At 46.7% G+C, this 12087-nt stretch overlaps 1 protein-coding gene across 11 annotated transcripts in view; it reads left to right on the top strand.

The window, feature by feature from the left end:
• The first annotated feature begins 3824 nt into the window (after window positions 1–3824).
• SIK3 (SIK family kinase 3) overlaps window positions 3825–12087 on the top strand; it is a 259966-nt gene continuing 251703 nt past the window's right edge. For all 11 annotated transcript variants that reach the window (XM_032358640.1, XM_032358641.1, XM_032358638.1 and 8 more), the window contains exon 1: window positions 3825–4112. In XM_032358640.1, the coding sequence (XP_032214531.1) occupies window positions 3840–4112 (273 nt within the window). In that variant the 5' untranslated portion in view covers window positions 3825–3839. The remainder of the gene's footprint in view (window positions 4113–12087) is intronic.

Genomic DNA, 12087 nt, shown 5'->3' with positions numbered 1-12087 from the left:
GATAGGAGGAGGGAAGGCAGCAGCCTCCTAGCTGAGGTGATAACGCAGAGCACAGCCCTCGCAAAAACAGGAGTGTTTTTGGCTCACCCGGAGAACCATGGCCACCGAGGGTTTGGACGGTGTGATCAAACAAAGTGTCCTGATTTCTACATGATGGCAGAATTTATAACCATCCAATAATTCCCTAGTTTGGGAATATATGGCATGTAAATATGGTATTGCTTTCTGACACACAAAATTTCTGAATGATGCCCCTCTCTATCAGTGTGTTGCTCCTATAACATTAGTTTTTTTCAGAGCAGTAATAAGTTGGGCCAATGTAAAGTGAGTGTTGGACTTTCTTCAAGGCCCTGATGGCTCAGAGAATCTTTGGAGCTGTGTGGTGAGGCTGCAGTTTTCTTTCAGGTCGCCGGGAAACTACCCTGCAGACAGGCTAAGAGCGCCTTTGAAATTGTAAAAGAATTAGGGGTGCCTGGGTGGCTCAGTGGGTTAAAGCCTCTGCCTTCGGCTCTGGTCATGATCTCAGGGTTCTGGGATTGAGCCCGACACCTGCTTTGCGGGGAGCCTGCTTCCTCCTCTTTTTCTCTCTGCCTGCTTGTGATCTCTGTCTGTCAAATAAATAAATAAATAAATAAATCTTAAAAAAAAAAAAAAAGAACTAATGTATTGCTTCCTACTGCTTATATTCTTTTCCAGACAAAACTTAGGTCCTCAGAGGTTTGGCGTCATTTCTAGAAGTGTCTAAGGGCCTACGGTATCCATCACGAATGCCTTGGTGTGTCCTTTTCAAATTCTAGAAAGAAGCATAATGACATTGCATAGGAAAATTTCTCATTTTCATCCCTGAATTTTTTTTTTTTTTTGCCTTTTTTCCCCCCTAATCTTTTGCTCTTTTAGAAAAGAGTGAGTTGGTTACCGAGCTGATGGGAACTGGGTGGTGGTTAGCTCTCTGCCTCTATACTCGACTGCAGGGGTTCTGAGAGCTCAGCCCCTGGGCCTCTCCTCTGAGTCTGCAGCTGCGTGGGAACACACCTACCCACCTGCTTTCTAAAGGCGCCGAATACACCCTTAACAGTGAGTCTCATCATGACGCGACCTACAAGTGAAGCCGTCCTAGGTACTTCAGCCCTATCTCGTAGTCTGCTGTTCATTGATACGCATTGGTGCCAGCTCTGTCCTGCTCTCAAGAATTCCTCTTCCTCCTCTCAAGAATTCCTCTTCCTCCGTGGGTCTAAAGTGAGCTCCATCACCCTGGGCTTCTGGAGAAACTGTTTTTTCCCCTACCAGCTCCTCCCTTGGCAAGGTTTATAATCCAGTCCCGGAAGATCTCAGGCTCGAGAGCTGCCTGGGTTTGAATTCTAGTTCTACCACTTTCTAGTTCTATGACCGTGGCCAATTCCCTTAATCCTACGATGCCTCTTTTTCCCTATCTGCAAAATGGGGACAAAATAAAATGTGTCTCCTAGGGTTGTTGTGGATTAAGTGAGTTCATGTACATAAACTGCTTAGTGTAGTGTCTGACACATTGTTATTTTTGACTGTGAGTTCTTCCCTAAACCTACCTCAGGCTTAGTGCTCAAGAAATCCTTATTAAATGCATACATCTAAACTGTTTTCCTTGTTTCCTCATGATTTTTGCTGCGCAATGCCCTCCACAATTTTCCACGTTCTTCTCACCAAAGAGGACACTTCAGGGAGCTTTCCAGCAAATCTTTGTCCAAGTCTCCGCAGGACACACCATCTACTGGCCTCAATCCATATGGGCATTAGATACATGATCTAACGCACCACATACACATTCCAGTCATTATCAGGGGACAAGCATGATCTGCCTTTCCTCTTGGAAGTGAGAGCCATGCTCCCTTTCCTAGTTTCTCCTTAGAGGCTTCTTGTGTTTGACACCCTCCAGAGAGTGCCAGAAGTTGGAGTAATTGATGCGCCATTGATATCTATGAGGACAGGAGAGGCCACAAAGACACTGGTGAGAATGGTGTTGGTGCTACTCCTGCAGCCTTCAGAGTAAAAGATTCTTTTCCCCTTGCCTTCCCAGCTAGCTAAGGTTTCTGTTGAGACGCCCTCCCCAGGGAGAAGGTAAAACTGTGACTCTGGGGCCCAGCACTGAAGTTAATGCAGAGGCAGGTGAGTGAGGTCATGGAAGTGGTAAGCAAGGCTGGCCACACCCTGTCATTTATCTGGGACCGAACAAGCTCAGCCAAGGAAAGGGCTTAACCAGCACAAGGAGCTGAGGACCATTTCGTCCTTATCCTTCTGCCCTAATCAAGGAACCAATTACTGTTGATTGTGTTGGCAGTTTGGAACAGCTACCAGGGAACTGATGCAAGACAACTGTGGGATGACCTCTCCGTCCCATCCTAGTGCCCGCCATTACTCATAGTCAGGTGGGGAACCAGAGGGCTAGTAAACAGCTTTTGGTCGGAGAGAGTAAACATCTGCTCTCCTCACACATTCACGGTGCCCTAGCTGTCAGTTTGGATATTGACATGCAATGACCTGACCACACGGTTCTACCACCTAGAGAAACATATACAAGTGGGTAGATGAGCACTGGACTGAAGGAATACATCCTAACCTTGGAAGTGTTCACAGTCTTCTCTCTCCTCGCCCCCGCAAGCCTGCCAAACACCATCCTGCTACTGACAGCCCGGTGTCCTATCCTTCTCCCACCCCCACCTCATGTGGTTTGGTTAATCTAGTTAATAAAAGCGGTGGGACGCCGTAGAAGCGGAACCCCCGGGAGCTAGTGGGGCCCCGGAGGATGTGGAATGCCAGATAGCCGAGGAAGGGAGAAAAAAGGAATGTGAGATTTAATTGTTGGAATTATAAATTTGATCGCCTTTAATGTCTCCAGAGAGTCCCCGGGAATTGTCATTTTAGTATTTACTCAGTATTTATTTATTTTAGTATTTATTTAGTACTTATTTAGTTTGCCCAACAGATCGGTTTTGTCCCTAACCATGACGCGGCTCCCTGGACAACACGCACCACTGCTTCATCAGGGTTAGACAAGTGACAGAAATAGGACGCAGGCACTGTGACAGTCATCTCGCTATAGAATTGTTCCGAGACGGGGTGGGAGGAAAATGACGTAGCCTCTCTGGCCCTCACCCACCCAATGACTGGAATGCATGTTTGGGCTGGTTTCTCCACCCTTGGAACACGCAAATCCCAGTTTCCCTAGGCCCCCTGTTTTCGGTGACAGTCAGATGAGTTGTACCCGGCGAGTTGGGCTGTGTTAGGAGAAGGAATTTTACTGAAGAATTCCCCTGCCTCGCCACCCGCTTGGTTACAGTTTCTTGTAGCTATTCCTGCCTTTGTGGCCTCAAGGGCTAAAGTGGGACAGGCCGGTATTTTTGGTGATGAGGAAATATTTTGTTTTAAGGGAGGCCCGGGTGACTGCTGAACTGGGACGGAGGTCACAGCAGGGGTCACATTAGCCATTCTCGGGGCGATGCGGGGGCCGGCCTGGGGCCTGGCGTCCGGCACCCCCGCCTCGGGAGCGCGGCGGTAGCTGGGGACTGGCGGGCCGGCTTGCGATGCCCACCGTCTCATCCCCAGAGGGGGGCAGCCGGGAGCCACCGCCAGAGCCGCGGGGCCCACGCGGGAAGGTCGAGCTTGCCGGTGAGGTCACGGTTGCCATGGCTGCGGGCAGTGACGCGCGTCGGCACGTGACGCGCGGTTGCCATGGCGCCGGGCCCCGGCGGCGCGGGCGCCCCGCCTCCCGGAGTGACGTCCGCCAGGCCCCCCCTCTTTTTCCCGCCCCCCTGCCCCCTCCCCCCCGCCGGCTCCCCGCGGCCCGGGAGGTTTCACTGCACAACAAGATGGCGGCGGCGGCGGCGAGCGGAGCTGGCGGGGCTGCCGGGGCCGGAGCGGGGGGAGCCGGGCCGGCGGGCCGCCTGCTGCCTCCGCCCGCCCCGGGGCCCCCGGCCGCCCCCGCTGCCGTGCCCCCGGCGGCTGGCCCGCCGCGTCCCCCAGCCCCGGCCTCCCGCGGGCCGGTGCCTGCCCGCATCGGCTACTACGAGATCGACCGCACCATCGGCAAGGGCAACTTCGCTGTGGTCAAGCGGGCCACGCACCTCGTCACCAAGGCCAAGGTAGTGGCGCGGCGGGAGCGGGCGGCTGCGGGGCTGCGCAGCCCGGGACCGTCCGTCCGAGTGCGGCGAGGCAGGAGGGACCCGCGACAGCGAGGCTGCGGGGTCGGCGCGGCGAGCGCGGCTCGGGATAGTGGAGAGCGTTGGGGATCGGGGACACGGACGGGGAGGGGGCTGTCGGAGGGGAGTGAGGAGGGGGCGAGCCGGAGGTAGGGGACGCCGGGGAGCCGGGAGAGGGGAAACTCCGCGGCCGAGGGGGCCAGGGGGGGCCCCCGGAGTGCGGAGACCTGGGGGACCGAAGAGCCGGCGATGGGGAGGGGGTGCTCAGCCGGGGCTCTGCGGAGGGTAGCGGAGGGGGCGACTGGAAGAAGAGGTTTGGAACTCTCACGGAGCCGGAGACTGGCAGCCAAGAGGACTCTGGAACCAGCAATTAGGAAATCCTAAGGGAATGAGGGCAGGGGGATAGGAAATGCGGCCAGTAGGATGGGGAAGACAAGGGTAAACTGGCGGCCTGGGGGAGTTAGGAGGGGAACAAGGACGCCAGGGGCATGTACGAGGGGTGTGTGGTGGGTGCAGGGTACCGGGAGATGTGAGGGACCTGGTACCTTTGACAGATGCCAATCAGCGTTTGATCGTCTAGGACTGATGGATGGTAGGAATGGGAGCCTGAGGACAGACGAGATTGTTGGAGGAGGCGATGAAGAAAATGGGAAAATAAGGAGGAACAAAATTACTTTGCTTTTCCGCAGTAAGGGGCTTAGGGAAAAGAGGCCCAGGGCGCCCCAGGTTCATGGTGGCACTAGGTAGTCAGGGGTTAAACAATTTGGGCGACCTGGGTTACTGGTTATTTTTAGTTGTTGGAGGGTCTGGAATCATGGGCTTTCTAGAGTGCAGGGTGGGCTCTCAGCGGTGGGGGGAAAAGCCTGGGTGACCGAGGAGGTGCATGAGGAACCCAGACACTGGAGGATTACACTCGTTGGGCCCTTCGGTTCTCAAGGGATTTGTGGAGCTGTAATAGTGAAATTGACCAAGGTCAATTAGGAAGCCATGTAAGTATAGGTATACGATTTTACATATAAAATTAGTTTTTGAGGAAATGTGGGTAGCCTTCTGCATTGGGAGTATTGGAATCAAAGTCATCAGGAGGAATCTTTTGGTTTTGAGAGGACCCACAAAGCCCATTTGTACTCCAGATTTCTTGCTTTGCTCAGTCTCTCACTTGAATGAATACTTTCAGTGTAGTCATTCATTGTTTCTAAAACTGCAGTTTGTGTTTTCCTTCAACCTGATGAAGAACCCTTATAGCTGCTGCCGCTTCCTACCAAAGCCACATCAATTCCTCACCTCCTCAGCCTAGCCCTTATCATTGCTGACCTTGTTTTTGCTTTTATGGCAATTGCTTGTTTTCAGAAGCCAGTAACTTGTCTGGGCCTTCTCTCCTGCTCACTCACAAGCTGGAGTTCCCTTTTCCCTCCTTTCTGTCAAAGCCTACAAGGGGCCCTTTTTACCAGGGTGGCAGGGTAGGTGGTTGTGGAAAATTGATCGGTCAGTTTCACTTCCTCTGGGGGGCCCCCTTCAGCCTTTCTGTCAGTTTTTATCAGAGGGCCTCAAGTCTGCAGGTCTGAGCTGAATGAGATGCCAAAGTCCAGGGTTCTCTGATGTCACCCTGGGACCCTGAGGGGAACTAGATTGAGTGAAGACTTTGGTGCCTCTCTGCCCACCCCACCCCTGCTCCCAGGTGTTTCCAGTTCTGTTTAGTGTTCCCTAACCCAAAGTAATGTTTATAAACAACCCTAGTTCGAGAGCTTTGTTCCTTGTTTCAGTATTTCCTTTATTTATTTATTTATTTTAACCTCCCCCTCTCTTCTAAGTAATCACATTGAGCTCCTGTGATTATTTTGCTCTGACCTCTGGGGGATGCACGCCATGAACTTAATTGGTTTCCTGGTTTATGGTATCTACGATTGAATAATTTTGTGTCTTGCAGCCCTTGGATACACCAAAATATTGATAAAAAATTCTGTGACAGACAGGGTCTTATGTTTTTGTAAATGTAATTGCAAACAGTTGATTCTTGGCTTTATATATAAAAGAGACATCTTTATCTTCCATAGTCAGCAAAGCCAGTGGCTAATTATGGCTGATCTGCTTGCTTTCTAATTTTCGTGTGTGTGTGTGTGTGTGTGTGTGTGTTTCTTGGTTTTTTTCTGAGGCCTTGGTGTCCTTTAGGACTGCAGCGTTTCAAACATTAGCTTGTTTATAAACGGGTGTCACTGTTTATGTTGGTTTTTATCTTTGATCATTTGTGGTGTGCAGTTATGTAATTCGTATGTATGGAAATATTTTAAATCCTGAAAGAGACCGAAGGAGATGGCTTGGACAATGAGTTGCATGTGTGCGAGGACCACAGCAGCACTCATTTGTGTTTCTGTAGCAGTGTGCAATTTCCTAGTTACAGTTACAAGCACCCTATCTTTTGCTGCTTAAATTACTCTGACGACATGAGTGAAGCTTGATTCCCAAGGAGTTATCATGTGCTTGGGGTGAACGATGAGCATATTTTGGCCTGCTCCCTGGTTATCTGAATCCACTTTGGAAGGGATTCTTAAATGCTGACAGCTTAGATGTGCCTAACAGCTGTTGACATACAGTGTGATGGCCTATTAAGGCCACGGTGTGGTTATATAATGGCGAGGAAGGTGCCTAGCTAGGTACTAGTAGACGCAGAAGCTGCTGTTTCAGTTGCTTAGGGAGATAGATTTTTCTCCCCATGCACTGCAGCCTTTATTTTACTTCTGCATTCAGGTCACTTGGAACCAAAGAGAGTTATTATTTTTTTTCCCATCTCTTTCCAGAATCTATAATTTTTCGTTTCATCTTTAGAGGTCTGTGATTGTTTTCTTTCTCCTTTTGCCCTTGTAAGGCACTGAATGGTCAGGGCTTTTCTTAAAATCATGTCTAACCTTCGGACTCAGGTAATTCAGAAGATACTTGTATTGGTTGAAGGAGGGTAGGTAATCGGTGCTTTCTGCACATCAGGGAAGTATTTAACGATCACCTTTTCTTATACACACCATCCATTCCAAGGACTAAGAGGCTAAAGTAAACTTCATGTATTGACTAAGCTACTGCCCTCTGTCCAACATTAAGTGGTGAAACTGGCTTTTTCCCAAATTCTGTTAACTCTCAGACCTCCTGGAGTAGGACCCTGGGCTGAAGAAAATCAGTCGAGAAGAGGAGAGAGTTTCCTGTTAGGTTGTTGGTGATTTCTGCAGCACAGGGTTAGTGGGCTCAGGCTTGATACTGGCAGTTCTGCGGTGCCTGGGGCATCATTTCCCAACAGGTCCCAGGAGAGGAGGGTCATTTGTGACACACTTTGGTCAGCAGTTCACCCTGGCTGTCTTTGTCCCACCTTGTCCTACCTTCTTTGGTTTCCTTTTTTTTTTTTTTTAGTTTTTTAGAAGTCTTGGTCTGAGATTCTCTGGCTCTGTTCTTTTGGTAGGGCACTGTCTAATATTCTGCCTTCAGATTGCTTATAGTCTGTTGCCTGTGCCTAATTATACCTTTACTGATTGGATGAATGGGAACAAAGAATAGATTTTTTGTTGTGTGCATTTTAAAAATGTGTATCTGACTATACAAGTCGTAGATCAAATAATTATAAGGTGTGAATTCAACACATATGTATCACTTGCTTACTTCTGGCTTGTGGTAAGAGTTTGAGCTTTGAGTTAGGCTGCCTGGGTTTGAATCCTCTTCTGCCTAGGAGCTGGGTGATCTTGGATCAGTTATTAACCTTCTCTGTGGTCATCTGTAAAATGAGATGTGGTCATTACGGATGTGGTCATCTGTAAAATGAGATGACAGTAGTACTTCCCTCACAAGTTTGGGTGTCAGGAAAATTAAGTAAGATAGTATATGGGAAGGTCCTACACCAGTGCCTGGCACCTAGTAGGCATGTGGTAAATGTCAGCAGCAGCTTCTGTAGTAAGAAAGGTGAGTAGGACAGAGCTACCCTATTTTTGCTTTTCATCTGTTTGGAACAGCCTGTGAATGCGTATGCCATTTCTTTTGTGCAGGTAGATGTCATCTTCATGATATGCTTTCAGTGTAAAGAAGTGAGTTAGCTGTTATTTCAGATGCCAATTTGAGATATTTGGTTTGAACTCCAGTGGACTATGGAGTAATTTCATGAAATTGACATTTTAAAACACAATTTTCCATTAGTTCAACATTTTTTTTTTTTTTTTAAGATTTTATTTATTTATTTGACAGAGAGAGATCACAAGTAGGCAGAGAGGCAGGCAGAGAGAGAGAGAGGGAAGCAGGCTCTCTGCTGAGCAGGGAGCCCGATGCGGGACTCGATCCCAGGACCCTGAGATCATGACCTGAGCCGAAGGCAGCGGCTTAACCCACTGAGCCACCCAGGCGCCCAACATTTTTTTTAAAGTAAGCTCTATGCTTAACATAAGCTTGAACTCACAAGCTCTAGATCACGAGTAGCACGCTCTGCTGACTGAGCCAGCCAGGCGCTCCTAAACTTTTTTTTTCTTCTTTAAAGCAATTATGAGACTTGTCTAATGAAAACTGTGACTAGCCCTGGCTTTTGCTTTGGGCCGTCCTGCATTTTTAGTGTGCTTGTGTAACTACTCTTTGTTACATTGGTGATGGAACAGAGTTGATTTGCATGCACTCCCCAACTCCCAGAGATTCACTTAAATCTGGTGGAGAATATGAAGAAATATTCCTACAAATTTAAGTATACATTTGCATTTGGGTGCACAGTGTGCTACTTTGAAGGCCAAGGTCAGGATTCTTAACTTTCGATATTATATACAGAAAATATTTTGCCCCATGACCCCATTCCAGATGTGAACCAGCCATGACATACGGGTGTGTTGTGTGGTTTAGTGCAAACTCATTTCCATGAAGAGAAAGACTCAGAGCAGGCAAGGGGCAGTATTTTCACTTCTAAGTAAGAGTTTAATGGAGCAGAGTAGATGATGCTTATGCTCATGCAAAGGCCGAAAGCAAGATTCATTGTAAATAGAGAAGAGAATTGTATCAAGAAGAAAATGAAAGGAAGATTACACTAGATACATTTGAGGAAGATAGCTCCATCTTTAGATAATCTCAAAATGACTCTTGAAAGACTACTGACTTCATTTTGATACAGTTGTGATGGGGTTACTAACTTTGTTGAGATTTTGTGAAGAGCTAAGATTGATTTGGACTGGTTTCTCCAGAGTCAAAATACCAGTATTCCACTTTCAACATCAAAGCTGTTTATTTTAACATTCTGACTTTGGTGCCAGCTCCCTAGAAAGTCATAGATCTGGCTCAAGCCAGAGGTGCCCAGACTAGTTATTTCTGTGCCAGAAGTGCTGTTTTCATTTTCCAAGCATCAATCTGGCGAATGTTTTCTAGTTCACGGCATAAAAGAGAACAAAATGGATGCTTTGAAGAGAAAAAGAAGTGCTCTCTACTCACCAGAACCTCTATAATTCTAAAAGACATCAGAAATACCTTTGTACAGGGATAGAACCTTTCCCTTATCCATCTGTTCCTTCAGCATTTGTTTACTCAATCCAGATTTTGGGTCAGCTTCTATCTTGGGCTCTTGAATTTACCAATAACAAGAGAGACAAAAAGCTCTTGACTTTTTGGAGTTTACTTTCGAATGCAAGGAGACAGACAAGAAACATATAAACACATAACTTCATACACTGGTAGATACCATGAAGAAAATAAATGGGCCAGAGAGTGCTGGGGAAGGGTGCTGCTTCACATAGAATTGTCAGGGAATATTTTGATGAGATATATGTATATAGATATTTTATAGATTGTCGCTATTTTATTTCTTTTTTTTTTCTTTTTTTTTTTTTTTTTTAGAGGGGGGCAGGGGAGAGGGAGAGAGAGAATCTTAAGCCAGCCATGTCAGCCTAGAGCCTGATGCAGGGTTTGGTCTCACAACCTTGAGATCATGACCAGAGCCCAAATCAAGAAGCGGTGCCCCATAAGGTGATGATATTTGAGCTCACACCTGAATGATAAGAAAAAGCCAGCCTGGGAAGACTTGGAAAATAGAATTTTCAATGCAGAAGGAATGGCAAGTACAATGGTTTTAGGATAGAAATGAACTTGGTTTATCCAAAGATTAGACCCAAGGTCACGGTGCCTAGAGCTTGGTGAACAAGGGAAGGATGGTAAGAGGTGAGGTAAGAAAGTTGGGGGCCAGATCATATGGGTCTCATAGGCTGTTTGATGGAATTGAGTATGAAATGGGATTGGCATCAGAGGACATCACAGCAGAGCTCTGGTATCATCTGGTTAATGTTTTTAAAAATTCGTGCTGGTTATTATGGTTAAGGGTAAAAATGGTTTTTCTAATGGATTTCTTCAGATAGAGGAGGTGTTCAATTTTAACAACTTACATTCTTTCACATCTGTAGGAGAATGGCATACATTTTCCACATAAATTAAACATGATCATCCATGTTTGCTGATTTGCTGATTTGCTGATTTGGAGGGGCACAAAAAAGATCTTAGACATGTTCTATTCTACCTCTGTCTTCCAGAGTCTAGAAAGATGGATTTCATGGAATTTAGAATCCTAGGCTTTTAGGGGCTAATTAAAGTAGTTTGGACCAATTATCCATTAGAGTTTTGTCTCTTTGGTATCAAACCCCCCCCCCCCCTTATCAATTTGCCTAGAATCCCACAGTTAGTTAATGGCGGAGTTGGAATTAGAATCCAGGGATCCCTATTCCTAGTTAACTCTACTTTGACTTCTCCAGTCAGAGAAAACATTGTACTTGCCATCGTGATCTTTTATTAAAGAAACAAGATGTACCTACTAATTGAAGTTTAAGAGATTTAGCATTTCTAGTAAAATGAATTCCAAAAATCAGATGCCAGGATAAGAGGAAAAATTTCCAAGTAGAGAGGAAGAGTAAATATAACAACACTGTATTTCACCTGTCCTTTTGGCATTATTTCACTCTGTCACTTCTGTCACTTACCAGCAGTCCTCCATGGGTCCATTGCTTGGCCTTTAAATCCTACTCAAACACCCCTTTTTGCCCCCTTGACTTGACTGAGGCATCAAAAAAGCCTTTCATGGGGTGGCAGGGTGGCACAGTCAGTTAAGCACCTGACTCTTGGTTTTGGCTCCAGTTGTGATCTCATGGCTGTGAGATCGAGCCCCATATCCCACTTCATGCTCAGTGAGGAGTCTACCTGAGATTCTTTCTCCCTTTCCCTTTGCCCTTCGCTCATGCTCTCTCTCTCAAAAATAAATAAGTCTGTAAAAAAAAAAAAAGTGTTTCAAAATACTAAGGAAGTAAAAAAAGGAAAGCAATGAACACAGAAAAGGCAATGACCATAAACACAGTCTGCCTTATATAGTTTTCTTTCACCACTATATCTAGCTTACTCCCAGGGAATATGAGTAATTATACTTTTGCTCCATTGGGCTGGTCTGGTCTGGTCTGTCTTTGAAGGACCTTTTTGAGATGGACTCCTTACTGGATTGCTAACAATTTCTAGGGCATGGTGCCATCTTTTAACTCATTAAGAAAACTGGTCAAGAAGATACATACCCTCAAAAAAAAAAAAAAAAAAAAAAGAAGATACATACCCTCAATGACACAGGTGAGGGCCAAGAGAACCAATTTTCTAGGGCTCCTCTTACGTGGTTCTACTTTCTGGTTTAAGAGTTAGACCCAGGGGTGCCTGGCTGGCTCAGTTGGCAGAACATATAACTCTTGATCTCGGGGTTGTGAGTTCAAGCCCCATGTTGGGTGTAGGGATTACTAAGAGCTACTATGCCTGTTTCCTAGGTAAGTGAAGAACCTCACTCATCAGGTGAGTCCCTGCCTCCTTCAAACAGTGAGTAGGTTGGTCCATTTTGGCCTAATAATATAGTTACACTGTCTCGTAGATGATTGATAACATCCAGACAATGAAAATTATGTAC

This window comes from Mustela erminea, chromosome 9 (genome assembly GCF_009829155.1).
Source record: "Mustela erminea isolate mMusErm1 chromosome 9, mMusErm1.Pri, whole genome shotgun sequence".
In the NCBI taxonomy this organism is placed as follows: domain Eukaryota; kingdom Metazoa; phylum Chordata; class Mammalia; order Carnivora; family Mustelidae; genus Mustela; species Mustela erminea.
This window is presented reverse-complemented; position numbering and strand designations above follow the sequence as displayed.